Raw genomic sequence first — 13,220 nt, forward strand, 5'->3', positions numbered from 1 at the left:
TGTATCACTTATTTCTTCTAGGTGAAGTGTGACCAGTATTGGCCCAGTAGAGGCACAGAAACCCATGGGCTGGTCCAAGTGACACTACTTGATACCGTAGAGCTGGCTACATATTGTGTTCGGACATTTGCACTTTACAAGGTTTGCTTTTTGCTTTTTCTTGCCCTGCCTTTTACCCTTTCCATTATTGAAAGAAAGCTCCTTTTGAGAAATCAAATATCTTAAAGTTTTACTTAAATCTGTTGATTCTACTGGCAATGATGAAAAATGAAGTAATTCTTCCATTATCACACAACAATTTTTCTCTTTGCTGACTTATTAGTAAGTATAGAACTCTTACTCTGAACAGAAGTTTCAGCAAATGAAGAATAAATAAGAACTATTCTTTTTTCCTGTAAAATACAACAAGAGCACCCCCTGATAGTTATGCCTGAAAAATGTAATGTTTCTCACCTAAGAATTTTTCACCTTCCTGAGCAAATATTTGTCATTTATAAATAGCTTGAAGTTTCTGTCTCCAAAGAGTGTGTCTTCCCAAAGGATATAGGGCAGGAGGAAGGAATTATGTACAATAGCACATTTTCCTGTTACCTCTTCCATGTTATCATTCATCATTACAACCTGAATACAACCTAGGAAGACCAAATTTCAGCCAGTATTCCTGTTTCACAGAATGGTTCAAGCGAGAAGAGAGAAGTGAGACAATTCCAGTTCACCGCCTGGCCTGATCATGGTGTTCCAGAACACCCGACCCCTTTTCTAGCTTTCTTACGGAGAGTCAAAACCTGTAACCCTCCTGATGCAGGTCCAATGGTTGTGCACTGCAGGTAAGAACCACAGAGAGCATTGGGTTTTTTTGCAGTCAGAAGGTGTGTGCAGAAACAGAAAGCTAACGTGATTCCTCATTGGGTATTCTCTTTCCAATTTCTTGATACTGTGGGATAGTAAATGCCCTGATAAATAATGCAGTTGGTCTTTTTTGGTCAAATGAGCCCTATACTAGCATCAATAAGAAGGATTTGATATAGATGCCTATCCCGCACCCAATATGATTTTATCTTTGAAGCAAAAATAAATAAATAGATAAACACAAAATTAAGTGGGTACTAGGCCATAAATATATGAATATGAAACAGAAAAAATTGAGAATCAGTCTTGTAATTAAATTCAAGTTTCAGCTGTGTGGAGGAACATATTTTTTAAAACATATATATGTGTGCATATATAGTGATTGTTTGACAAGTTGTTGACAGCTGGACTGGTATAACCTAATTACAATTTATAGGAGAAAATGCTGAACAAAATAATATGGTAAACATATAAACTTTCAGAGAGAATTTCTTACTACTTAAAGATGGCTTCTGTGTATTAGTATTATCAAGTCACATATAGAAAATTCTAACATTCTGTCCATCACCACTCAGACTCTACTATATATATGTTCATACATTTTCAATATTAAACTTTTTCTTCTAGTTTCTGAGTTCCTCTCAAGTATTGTTACTACCGTGTTTCCCCGAAAATAAGATCTAGCCAGACCATCAGCTCTAATGCATCTTTGGGAGCAAAAATGAATATAAGACCCAGTATTATATTATATTATATTATATTATATTATATTATATTATATTATATTATATTATAAAGACCCGGTATTATATTATATTATATTATAAGACCGGGTCTTATAGTAAAATAAGACCCGGTCTTATATTAATTTTTGCTTCTAAAGACACATTAGAGCTAATGGTCCAGCTAGGTCTTATTTTCCGGGAAACACAGTAGCCAGTTATTAAAGATACCTAATCAGAGTCTATGTATTACTATATAAATGTATAGGTTATGTAACTTCATAATATTTCTTTGTAAACTGAGTAATTTAAATATGAGAGAATATGGCTTCTTGCACAGAAAAGTAAAATTGAAGTGTGGAAGTATATTAAAAAGGAAAGAAAGTGTCACAAACCACTTCTATGATGACTTAAAAGCATAAGTCACTATTTTTACAGAAAAATGGAGGCAATGGATAAATTAGAATAAAAGCAATAAAATTCACCTGACTAACCCATGCTACCGCGGTAGTTATTAAATAATGGACTGCAAATTCCAAACAAGATAATGTTTTAGTTCTTTTTTCCAGCAGTTATTTTTCCCAACAAAATCTAATAATAACATTGCCTTATATTTGTAGCGTATTTTATAAATTTCACATCATTCCCCCATGCTTCATTTTGTTGGATGTTTTTAATAGTATATCAGGTCAAGGGACAAGAACAGAAAAGAGACTGTAAGGTCTGGTTTAAGAACTGCAAAAAAAGGTGGAGGTACAATCAGTCTCACCTTATGATCTAGTTCTTGATCCTCTGTAACCAGCACTGGGCCTTGAGGAGCTGCCACTTTGTAATTCCTTTTTGCATGATTCTGAAACACTAGAAATTATTTTTGTTAATTTGAGCAAATGCTTTTCATCATAAAAACAGATTTCTGGTTCTCTTGCCTGTTGATTTCAGCAGGCGCAAGTTTGACCAGTCTATATATTCTGTTTTACATCTTTGCAGTCCTCAAAGAGCCGTTGTGCCTGGGTACGTGGTACCCCTGCTTGGCACCAGCTCAACTTGATTATGAAGCTCACACATGAAATTTTTACAGTTGGAGTTTGGCCATAAGATAAGGAAACAGCAAGTTTGAGCTCACTGAAGAAACATTGCCCTTTTACGCCTAATGGCAAAAATGCAATTCACACAGATCTGTCTGTGTGTACACACACACACACACATACACATATATTTATATAGTATAAAATAATAGTAACAAAAATTAGTGAAACCAAACTTGGAAGTCTTCACTGAAGAAAAGCATTGTGATACTTTTATTGCATTTTGAAATACAGTGTGTTCCCTCTCTCAAAATGTACTTCTCATTTCTGTAAATTAAAGTTTTGTCCCTGGAAAACCAAAATAGATGTATGGATGGATGGATAGACAGACAGACAGACAGACAGACAGACAGAGTAGATAGATAATTTTTAAAATGCAGTTTACCCTGTTGATCATAAGCAAGACTTTGTGCTAGATAGTAAGAGACATCTGGAAAAGTTTGCAAGCATGTAGAAGAGATAAGGTAGATAGCTATAATGACTTATTAGGTTGGTGCAAAAGTAATCGCGGTTTTTGCAATTTTTTTTTTAACCTTTTAAACCGCAATTATGTTTGCACCAACCTAATATTTTTAAGAAAATACATATACTCCATATGCATGCACAAAGCCTCTGTGTTATGTTAAGCCACCTGGACTCACCTCTGAGAGATATAGATGACTAAGGAGAAATAAGGAAACAAAGATAAATGGGCAGAGCTAATAGCTGCTGACATTTGAAAGTGCTTGCCTGAGGCTCTGGAGAAGCTGGTATTGAAACAAGAAACAGAAGAGTAGGTATATTGATGGAAGAAATTTGTTAGCAAGTGCAAAACAATGAGGGAAAGATGCAATATAAACTGAGCACTGGGAAATGATTTCTGTTCACCTCACATGTCTGATGACAAATCTTGACCTCGTAATGTAGCAGAGACCATGTCCACATTGCCAACATCCAAACCAACATGAATCTTTGACTTGGACACAAGTATGTTAATACTCAAGAGCATAACTTTTCTGACAGAATGGCAAAGTCAAGTCATTCCAGATCACAACTGTTCTTGTGGTATCCCAGAAATGCTGGTTTAGAAATCATCTCTGAGCAGGAAGGAACGATGCAGAAAGTGGCAATAACCAAGTCACAACAAAATACTGATTTTAGTTAGCATGTTCCAAATAATCACACACAATTGTCTGGAATATAAAAACTGTATTTCATGTTGTGATTTCTCTTATGATGGACTTGAATTTTTTTTTCTCTGTACTGAAGTAGTGACAAACTTAAAGTAAACCCAAGCCTTCTGCCCAACAGATCCTAAGAGAATGGAGGAGGTTTTAGAAAAAGTCTGATAGTAGACCGAAAAAACAGGGAGGGAGGGCAGAAAAAAAGAAAATCCATGTTCCTCCAATAGTTTTGTATACTAATAAATGTGCCAGGACTACAAAGTCATTATAAATAGAAGAAATTCTAACTTTCAGTAAGAAAACATTACAAGGATAGACTAGTGCAACAAGCACAGACAAGAACTTGGGAGGTGAAAGAAAAGGAGAGAGGATACCGCATTCCTAAAAAAGAGAAAGTCTGGCTCAACAGGTATAAAAGGAAAGACCAACTCTAGCTGTCAGTCGGTTCACGCCTAACATATACTTTCAAAATTAAGCAGTGCACACTTTGTTTATTTGGAGAAATAAACTGCCTGGGTAAAACTTGGGCTTGTTTACTTATTGGCTGTATGCCTTTGGAAGAGTTATCTTATATTAGTTAGCCTTTGTTTCTTCACCCATAAAATGGGATAACAGTATTCATAGCAATAAGAATTTTATGACGATTAAATGAAATAGGAAATGATACACATAAAGCACTCAGAACAGTGCATAGTATGTAGAAATATGCAGTGATGTTAAATCATTACTATATTAATTATTGAGTGAGTTTTAAGAGCTATATGTGTATTTACAACCTGAGTGAGAAAAATTCTACATGAGCTTAGATCATCTATATTACCTGAGCCATCTACCCTATGAATAATCATATGTTTATAAATATCAAAATATTTAATTAAATGTATTATTTTTTTAATTTAGATATCTTCCATCATGGTAAGGCCATTAGATTTTTCATAGTGACAGAGAACCTTTTAATGCTATGAGTTAGAATCATGTAAGTAACAAATCTACTTTCATAAAGAAACCATTAAACTCTTTCAATAATGCTGTTAAAGATACACAGAAGTGGAAGCTGTGGTTCTTGATGCCTTCAAGACAAAGTTTGAACTTAGCATTGTGTTCATGGCCCTTTATCATCTAGGCTGATCTCGCCCTTTGTGCCTCAATGTTACTCTTTCAGCCACCTACCACCAGCTACACATTCTAAGTCCTTTCCTCTCTGCTCTCAGCAAGTAATATTCATCCACTCTAGAATCTGACCTTATTCCATTTCTGTACCTAATGATGTTCAGCCCTGTTTCATAAATCAACTCAATTAATACTTCCTATGTGAATTGCAAATGTCGCAAACTGGCCTCAGATGGTTTTGTTGATATATGTGGCCATTTTTTCACACAGATTGAACTTGAATGCTTTAAGTGAGAAAGCACTATCCAATTTTCCAAACCCTTACCACTTCTTATTGTTTTACTCACAGCTCAACTCATCTATTTATAGGAATTGTTTCCTATTATATACATTTGAGGTGAAACTCTGAAGAAGGCTTTAGAGCTCATTCCCCATTCCTCTTCCCATAGGAAGAATTAAGCACTCTCTTCTCTGACTTCCCATAAAATAGGTTCACACTTAGCATATTTAGCTGTATGTGTGCAGATCACATGGGCCTTGAAATCTTAAAGATTTCAAGATGTGGGCTATGGTTTATTCACATTTGTACCCCTGCTCTTACATCATAGTGGGTGCTCAATAATTGCTTGATGAAGTCGGTTGAATTTCATATGGCATTTCAGAAATTTTTTACAGAAACAGATCATTTCAAGGCTGGACTGGGTTTTTTTGTTGTTTTTTAACATGAGACTATATTGTTTTAAGAGAGTTTATGTGTTTTAAGAGACTTTATTTTACATTGCCTTTATTTTTCATTTTTATTTATTAAATTTATTGGGGTGACAGTGGTTAGTAAAGTTGTATAGGTTTCAAGTGTACCTTTCTGTAATACATCATCTGTATATTGCATTGTGTGTTCACCACTCAGAGTTAGTTCTCCTTCTATCACCATATATCGGATCCCCTTTTTCCTCTTCTTACCTCCCTTTTATCTTTCTTATACATATTTCTGAATACCTTTTTCAACTACTCTGTCTCTAATGTCCTTTCCTACATGCCCTCAATTCCATGATTAAACATAGATATAGCTTTCTATTTTTTAGCCATAATAATAGTTAAGAATGTTGAACCCTTAATCAACATCAAATATACTGTCTTTAAACTGGAGAGGCCATCTTCTAAGTGTTTTACATGTGTTATTGCTTTTTTCCTCACCTTCAGAGGTAGGAACCTTACTAGGAACCTTGTCTCCCATTTCACACAAGGAAAAAACAGGCCAAGATGTACCCCGGGTTGCCTGGCCCTATAGACCAAATGAATTCTCTAGTCTTTCGATCACTTGATGGTCCTCAGCTTCTCCTTTGGCCATCCACTTGGAGGGTATTTCACTTTTAAGCAAACTGTGATGACCTGATCAGAAGGAGCCACTCCTTCCTTTCTGACCCCACATCATGTTGCCATTTTCTATTCTTTATTTCCCTCTTTCTTTAGCAAAGGTAATTGCTAGCATTGCAGTCTTTTTGACCCCTTAATCATTTTAACATAATCACAATAGCTACCAATTACAGAACCATTACTGTTTTCTAAGTATTACTAAACACTTACAGTTATACTCATTTAATCCACAAAATAATGGATTTCAGTTGAGAGGAGTAATTAAGCACAGGGAGGCCATAGGTGGTTTGCTCCTGGTCACACAGCTCGTAAATTTAGGCCTGTTTCAAAGTACATGACCCCTTTACCAACCATTATATCCAGTTCTGGCTCTTCTTGTTGCAGAGTCTACATAGTTCCTTACACTTATCTCCTTACTACATATTTGTTGATTAACTGGTCATCAGATGGATACGTGCCATTACCTCTTCACAGACGTAGAGGTAACGTGGTACATGAATAGAGACAAGCTATATGTTTTCTCCGTATTATAACATTTGATTTTGAAAGATACGAAGGGGGAGAGTGTTCAAGCATTTTAATAAGCTTAGATTTTTTTATAGAGGTAGTATATTAAATTTCCCCATATTATTTCAGTCTTCCGCTTAGAAAATAAAGTTTTGTTCCCCTTTCTCCTTTTTGAGCCCTATGCTGTATGTTGTTTTATAGAAGAACTCACAGTTTATATTCTAGTCCCAAAGGAACATAACTACTGATTTGCTCTAAGTATTTGCTTCTTGTTAAGAATGACTAATTGCATTTCTCTGATGATGAAGAAACAAAAACTCATAGACACAGACAATAGTTTAGTGGTTATCAGAGGGCAGAAGGGGAAGAGGGTGGTGGATGAAGGTAAAAGGGGTCAAATATATGGTGATGGAAGGAAAACTGACTCTGGGTGGTGAACACACAGTGTGATATATAGATGATGTATTACAGAATTGTACACCTGAAACCAATGTAAGTTTACTAACAATTGCAATCCCAATAAACTTTATTTTAAAAAAAAGAAAGGAATGACTAATTGGAATGAAGCTATAATTTTGTTGAGTTAATTATAAAACCTTAACCCACATACTATCTCTTAATCATGTTAACCCATTTTAGGAAAAAGGAAATATATGTTCTTCATAGGAGAAATATAATCATTTATGAGTAAATATGACAGAGGGATAGATGGAGACCCCCCTGAATCTGTCTTCTAAATGAAACACTTCCAAAGAGAGTAAACGGACCTCCTAAGGATAATTTAAATCTTTCACATCATAGAATCAAACCAGTCTTCAAAACTGGAAGGAACAGCAACTGCCAGCCAGATGGAGATCAGTAATGCCCCAGAAGCACCAGTGGGCCACTGAGAGAGGCCCAATAAAAATCAAATGACAATTTGGTTTGGAAAGATTCCTAAGATCCAATTTTCATAATACTGTTTTTTACTTTATATGGGAAAGCACAACCAAGAAAGTGCTTAGATCGTATTCTAGCATAACCATTTACTCCTAATACCAACCTAATACACAAAAATAGCCTTTTTAACAAAGGCTATTCAGATGATTTTGGAAAGCATTGCATCTGAGCATAAAAATAAAAGAGCCTTGGGATCCAAAGGAGTTAAAAGTGCTATGGAAAATTCTTTAATGCATTTTTAATCATTCATTCTAAATTCCATCCCTTATTCTTCCCAGTGTTCCATTCAAATATCTTTAGATCAAAGACCACAAGCATTGCCAAAGCATGTGATAGTTTTGAGATGCTGACAAGTACTAACCATATACCCATATTTTCCTTAAACCTGGGATTCATTTTCATGTACAAATTAAGTAATATGAGAAGCTAGCTTTACTGTAGATGAAAGACGAGACTGTTAAAAATGCCAACATCTCTGGATAAGAAAATGGGTGGAATATACAAATTATGGACTCATTTATTGAAACATTTTAAGGTGAGAAATAATTATATCATATGGAAACTAGTATGCCAGGTTCTGTTCTTATATACCAATAATTCTGCATAAAAAGCAAATTCTTAATTTATGAAGCAACATGGTGATACAAAATGGATGCCAGGTCTGCAGTATTTTGATGGCACAATCCTATGTGAGAAAAGTATCTTACTCCAATTGAAAGAATTTAAAAGTAAATAAACCAAAAGAAACATTAAAAGGAATTGTACAATGGCCCCAGTAGGCATAAAATGTAAAACTCAAAATGAAGAAGGTGTTTAGGGTGCTGGGAGGAACACTCTGGTTGCCCGACAAAATAGAATATTTGTTTGAAAAGAAGCATTGTAGATCTAAACAAAATAGAATAGAGGTGAGGCCAATGTTATAAGAAATTATCTCACTTTAGATGCATATATCAGACTGTATCATGAAAGTCCTTTCAAGGGCAGCTGAGAAACTATCACCTTTCCATTTCATGCCCAAGAATAGCAACCAAATCACCTTCGTGTAGGACTGCAACCATTTACAGAGCTTCTTCCCATCATGTATTTCTTTCAATCTTCACAACAAGAATGGTAGGTATGGATTATTACCATCCTCACTCTATAGATTAGGAAATTGAGACTCTGAGAAGTTAAGTGACTTGCTGAAAACCACATATTCAACCAGTAAGTAGAGACTGTAGGTGAGAACCCATGTTTTATGATTTAAGGTCCTCTTTGTCTATACCATACTGCCATTTTATGTTTTGCTTAATTTATGTCATACATATGACAGCAGAACTGTCCCCAACCCACAACAGGGATGGCTTTGAGCAGATCTAAATCTTCTCTGGGCGCAGCATTGCATGGTGGTAAACACTGTGCATTTGGAACGAACTGCACCATTTACTACACCTATGACCTCAGGAAAGGTATTTAACCTTAATGCACCTTCAGTTTCCTGATCAGTAAAGTGGGGATAATAACAGTGTGACCTTAGTAGTATTGCTTATAAAATAAGTATTGCTTATTAAATAAGATATGTATGTATAAGGTGATAATTAGATAGGTAACTGCCACATAGAAAACATAGAAAGAAGCCAATAAATATTTGTAGTTGTTGATCATATTTATTTTTATAGTCGACGATTAGATTATTGTATCATTGTTTTTATGTGTGTATGTTTTTTTTACCCCACATAAAATAGGTGGTTATTTAAATTGGCTGTATTACTATCAAACAACATACTGTCACATTTTCTGAAATGTGAGTTTGACTTCTATGTATAATTTGTGCTATAAAGAGTAGAAAATATATGTGTGCATGTATATTAACTAGAAGATTAGTGGCAACTGGAAAACTTAACACTTTAAAAAATACATAAATACTGTCATAATTATTTCATTGAACTGGGAAAAAAATGATTTATCAGAACGGATTGTTACTATAAGACCAGGTTTCTCCACCTCAGCACGATGGACATTTGGGCATGTAATTTTTGTTGTGAAGGACTGTCCTGTGCATTGTAGGAGGTTTAGCAGCATTCCTAGCCTCTACCAACCAGATGCCAGAAGCACCCCCGATAGTTGTGACAATCAAAATTGTCTTCAGACATTGCCAAATGTCCCCTTAAGGGGCAAAAAATCCCTAGTTGAGAACCACTGCTATATGACAATGAAACTGATTTTTGATTGTGGCAGAAGGTATGCATCCAAATGACAGCCACCTCAAAGTTTTAAACTTGAAAACACCTCTTTGAATGGCATTCTTATTTTAAACATGTGGAGAGAACTAGGCTCACTACTTGAAAAATCACCCAAAATTCCCTACCTTGATCTCCTTCCATACCACCTCCTTCCATACTTCACCTACCAACCCAAAAATAATCTTTTCTGCATTTGAGTCCATCGAGAGTCAGTAAAGACTTTCAATGGCCCACAGTGTTACTTAGAGAGTTTATCTAAGCAGATAAAAGAGATGAACTAGACAGAGTGAGGCAGGATTTATTGTGGCTCTTTGATTCTGATAATAAAGGCTAAAAAGCTATTTGCTCAAATTCCCTTTAACATTTGAAAGGAGAGGCCTATGAGAATTATGATTATTATGAAAAATGACTCCTTCTCTATTTTGTTCTTCTGTTTCAGTTTGGGTTGATTTTGAATATTGATTTTTTCTTTTTTCTTTTTTTTTTTTAATATTTCTGATACATCTACGTGCCTTCAGAGCTGGCAACCTTTCTGAAATTGACACCATATCAGTCATTGTCGCCAACAAATACCAACCCGAATTTGGTGATTGAAAATGCCACAATCTCTTTTTTCTCACTGTTCAGTGTGTTGACTTGGGGCAGGGCAGCTTTCTGCTGGTCCCGCCTGAGCTCTACTTTGCAGTCATCTGGAAGGGTTGGGAAAGCTGGGCCTCTGTCTCCCTGGGGCTTTCATCCTGATCCAACAGTCTCAAGGTCCTGGGGATCAAAGGGGAAGCTTACCAGGCCTTTTGACAGCACCACTTAGAAGTCACACATCCTCACCCCCAACACCGCATTCTTTTGCTCAAAGCTAGGCAGGGGCCAGCCCAGACTCCGGGCATGGGGAAACAGACTCCACCTCTTGATGCAAGAAGCAAGAAAGAATTGTGACCTCATTGACTCTGCCCTGGATAGCTATCTTGCTGAAGCTTAGTTACTGGACTGCCGGAGTTATTCTTTCCACTCTCGCCAGCTTGGCTAAGTCCACTGTGGATTTCCTTCCTGAGGCTGGATGAGAGGAGCAGAAACCCCTGAGCCTACCCCCAAATACAGTTTTTTTGTTAATATATGGATTAGGTAATTTTTAAAAATCGGAGGAAAAGTCCATTTAATTTGTTTCATTGACTGATACCTGATTATTTTTGCTGAAATATCAGCTTGTGTGGTGGGAGATCTTGTATTCTTTACTTCCCTTTCATCCAGTCTCAGAAATATTTCCTTTTTATTTTCCAGTAATTTAGGATTTATGAGGATAGATAGTTTCTCTCTCTCTCTCTCTCTCTCTCTCTCTTTCTCTCTCTCTCTCTCTCTCTCTCTCTCCTTCCTATCCCCCTCCATTTCTGTAATTTTAGAGATAAGAAAATAAACGGAAACCCAACAAGAGTGACAGTTTTCCATTGTCTTTTGCTGGAATCAAGTCTTTTCATGGCTTGTCCAATATGCTTCCCCCTGCATCATGGCCCTTTTAACTTTGTACACATTAATTTTATTAAAGAGTCCCTTAACACTTTCCAGGTAAATTAGAAAAGTAATCAGAAAGCACCTGTAAATGGCAGGAGGCGTTAGGTTTGGAATTAAGATGGTCAGAGTAGATAATTTTGAGATGCATTAGAGCCAGTTAAGTATCACAAATCTTTCACACCATCATCAATTGAAACAAGGGCTGATGAGTAGCCAGGCAGCAACCTGAATGTGCTAGGCATCCAGGTGATCAGTAAGGCTGGGGCAGCAGAAAATGGCGGACGGATGCCAGAGCAAGGAGAGAATGTCAGAGATAAACTCATCCCACTCTGCAGTAGTGGCTGGAACTGTGATGGTGGAAACCACTTCAGGCCACCAAAAATGACTTTACATGCTGTCTTGGCAGCTGTGCTCTGTTTCCAAGTGGTGGCCTTGTGTATCTGCTGCTCCCTTCGGAGCTCTCCCCTGGCAGTGCTGTGGCTGTTGCAGGAGCTTTTCAGTGTCCATATGCCTAGGAGGCTCATCAGCCACAATCTCCTCATCCCAGGATCCAGGCAAATGCAGCAGATGCTATTGTTACCTCGTCTATTGAATAAAGTAGGAAGCAGAGAGAAAGAAATTTATCAATATTGTTTTTCTGCTGGAACTAAAATAAATACTGTGTGTGGTATATTGTCCGATAGCAACCCATGTGCCAAATCCCCATTTTGTGTAACATACTTACGTAAGATAGGAATCTGCCCCTACATTTCTTAACATAATGTAAATAACCTTCTCCATTCTACTGTAAATGTGTTATAATTATGGCCATTCAGACTTCTCAATTTGGATTTGTGCTATTTCTTGCATTTGCAAACCCTTTACGTCTGACCATACCATCTGCTGGAATCACTTCTGTTTCTCTCACACACTCACACAAAGTTTGCTATATGCCTTAAATCTAGCTGTGCAAAACTCTGAAATTTTTCATATAAATAAACAAATGTTTAGCAAGTATTTTTAAACTCTGTGCCTTGAGAAGTAGCATTAATAAGGTACATTTGTGTTTGTAAATTAAGTGCAGCTGCTGAGAGAATTTCTTGTTGCAGAAATGTATGAAGTGACACCAAAATCAGAAGAGAATCCATTTTGAAATAAAAGCCTGCACATGTGAACAGTGTCTGTGCTGAAGACAAACTAAACGATGATAAATTATGCAAACAAAAAGGCTCTTTTTCGACGTAGAACATACCCTGGGTGGGAGGTGGAACAAAGTCTTACGAGTCCACTAACCATTCCCCTCCCCCTCTGTGTTATCCTATCAAACCTTTCTTTCACTCAGCTTGGCTAGATACAAAATGAATTTGCTTCACAGGTCTGGATGAGAAAAGCAAAACCCCAAGTGTAACGCAAAATACAGGTTCTTCTGTCAATCTATGACGTTTGACCACCTATTCCCATTGTCGCTCGGTTTCTTTACTTTGCGTTTTTTGTTTGTTTTGTTTTGTTTTGGATCCATAACTACCCCCAGATTTTCACGTTAGAGATGCAGGTTGGGGTGCCGTTTTCCCTCTGTAATTTTTGACCTCACGGCTGTGTGTTTCCTCTCTCCATAAAGAGCAGTACTAAGTGGGTAGAGACCCTCTTGTTACTGAGGCAGGTTTTTTACAGAGATTTGATCTGTTGCCTGAATATGGATTTATTTGTGGATACTGGTTTTTGATTACACTGTCCTTTAAGACTGGGTTTAGGTTGTATACTATAAGT

General features: G+C 36.6%; 1 protein-coding gene across 1 annotated transcript in view; it reads left to right on the top strand.

Annotated features, from left to right (window-relative positions):
* Window positions 1-13,220, top strand: part of PTPRD (protein tyrosine phosphatase receptor type D) — a 488,669-nt gene that overhangs the window by 443,544 nt on the left and 31,905 nt on the right. Inside the window, exons 30-31 of the mRNA XM_033122352.1 lie at window positions 22-141; window positions 673-827. Coding sequence (XP_032978243.1) covers window positions 22-141; window positions 673-827 — 275 coding nt within the window. The remainder of the gene's footprint in view (window positions 1-21; window positions 142-672; window positions 828-13,220) is intronic.

This window comes from Rhinolophus ferrumequinum, chromosome 12 (genome assembly GCF_004115265.2).
Source record: "Rhinolophus ferrumequinum isolate MPI-CBG mRhiFer1 chromosome 12, mRhiFer1_v1.p, whole genome shotgun sequence".
NCBI classification, from domain to species: Eukaryota; Metazoa; Chordata; class Mammalia; order Chiroptera; family Rhinolophidae; genus Rhinolophus; species Rhinolophus ferrumequinum.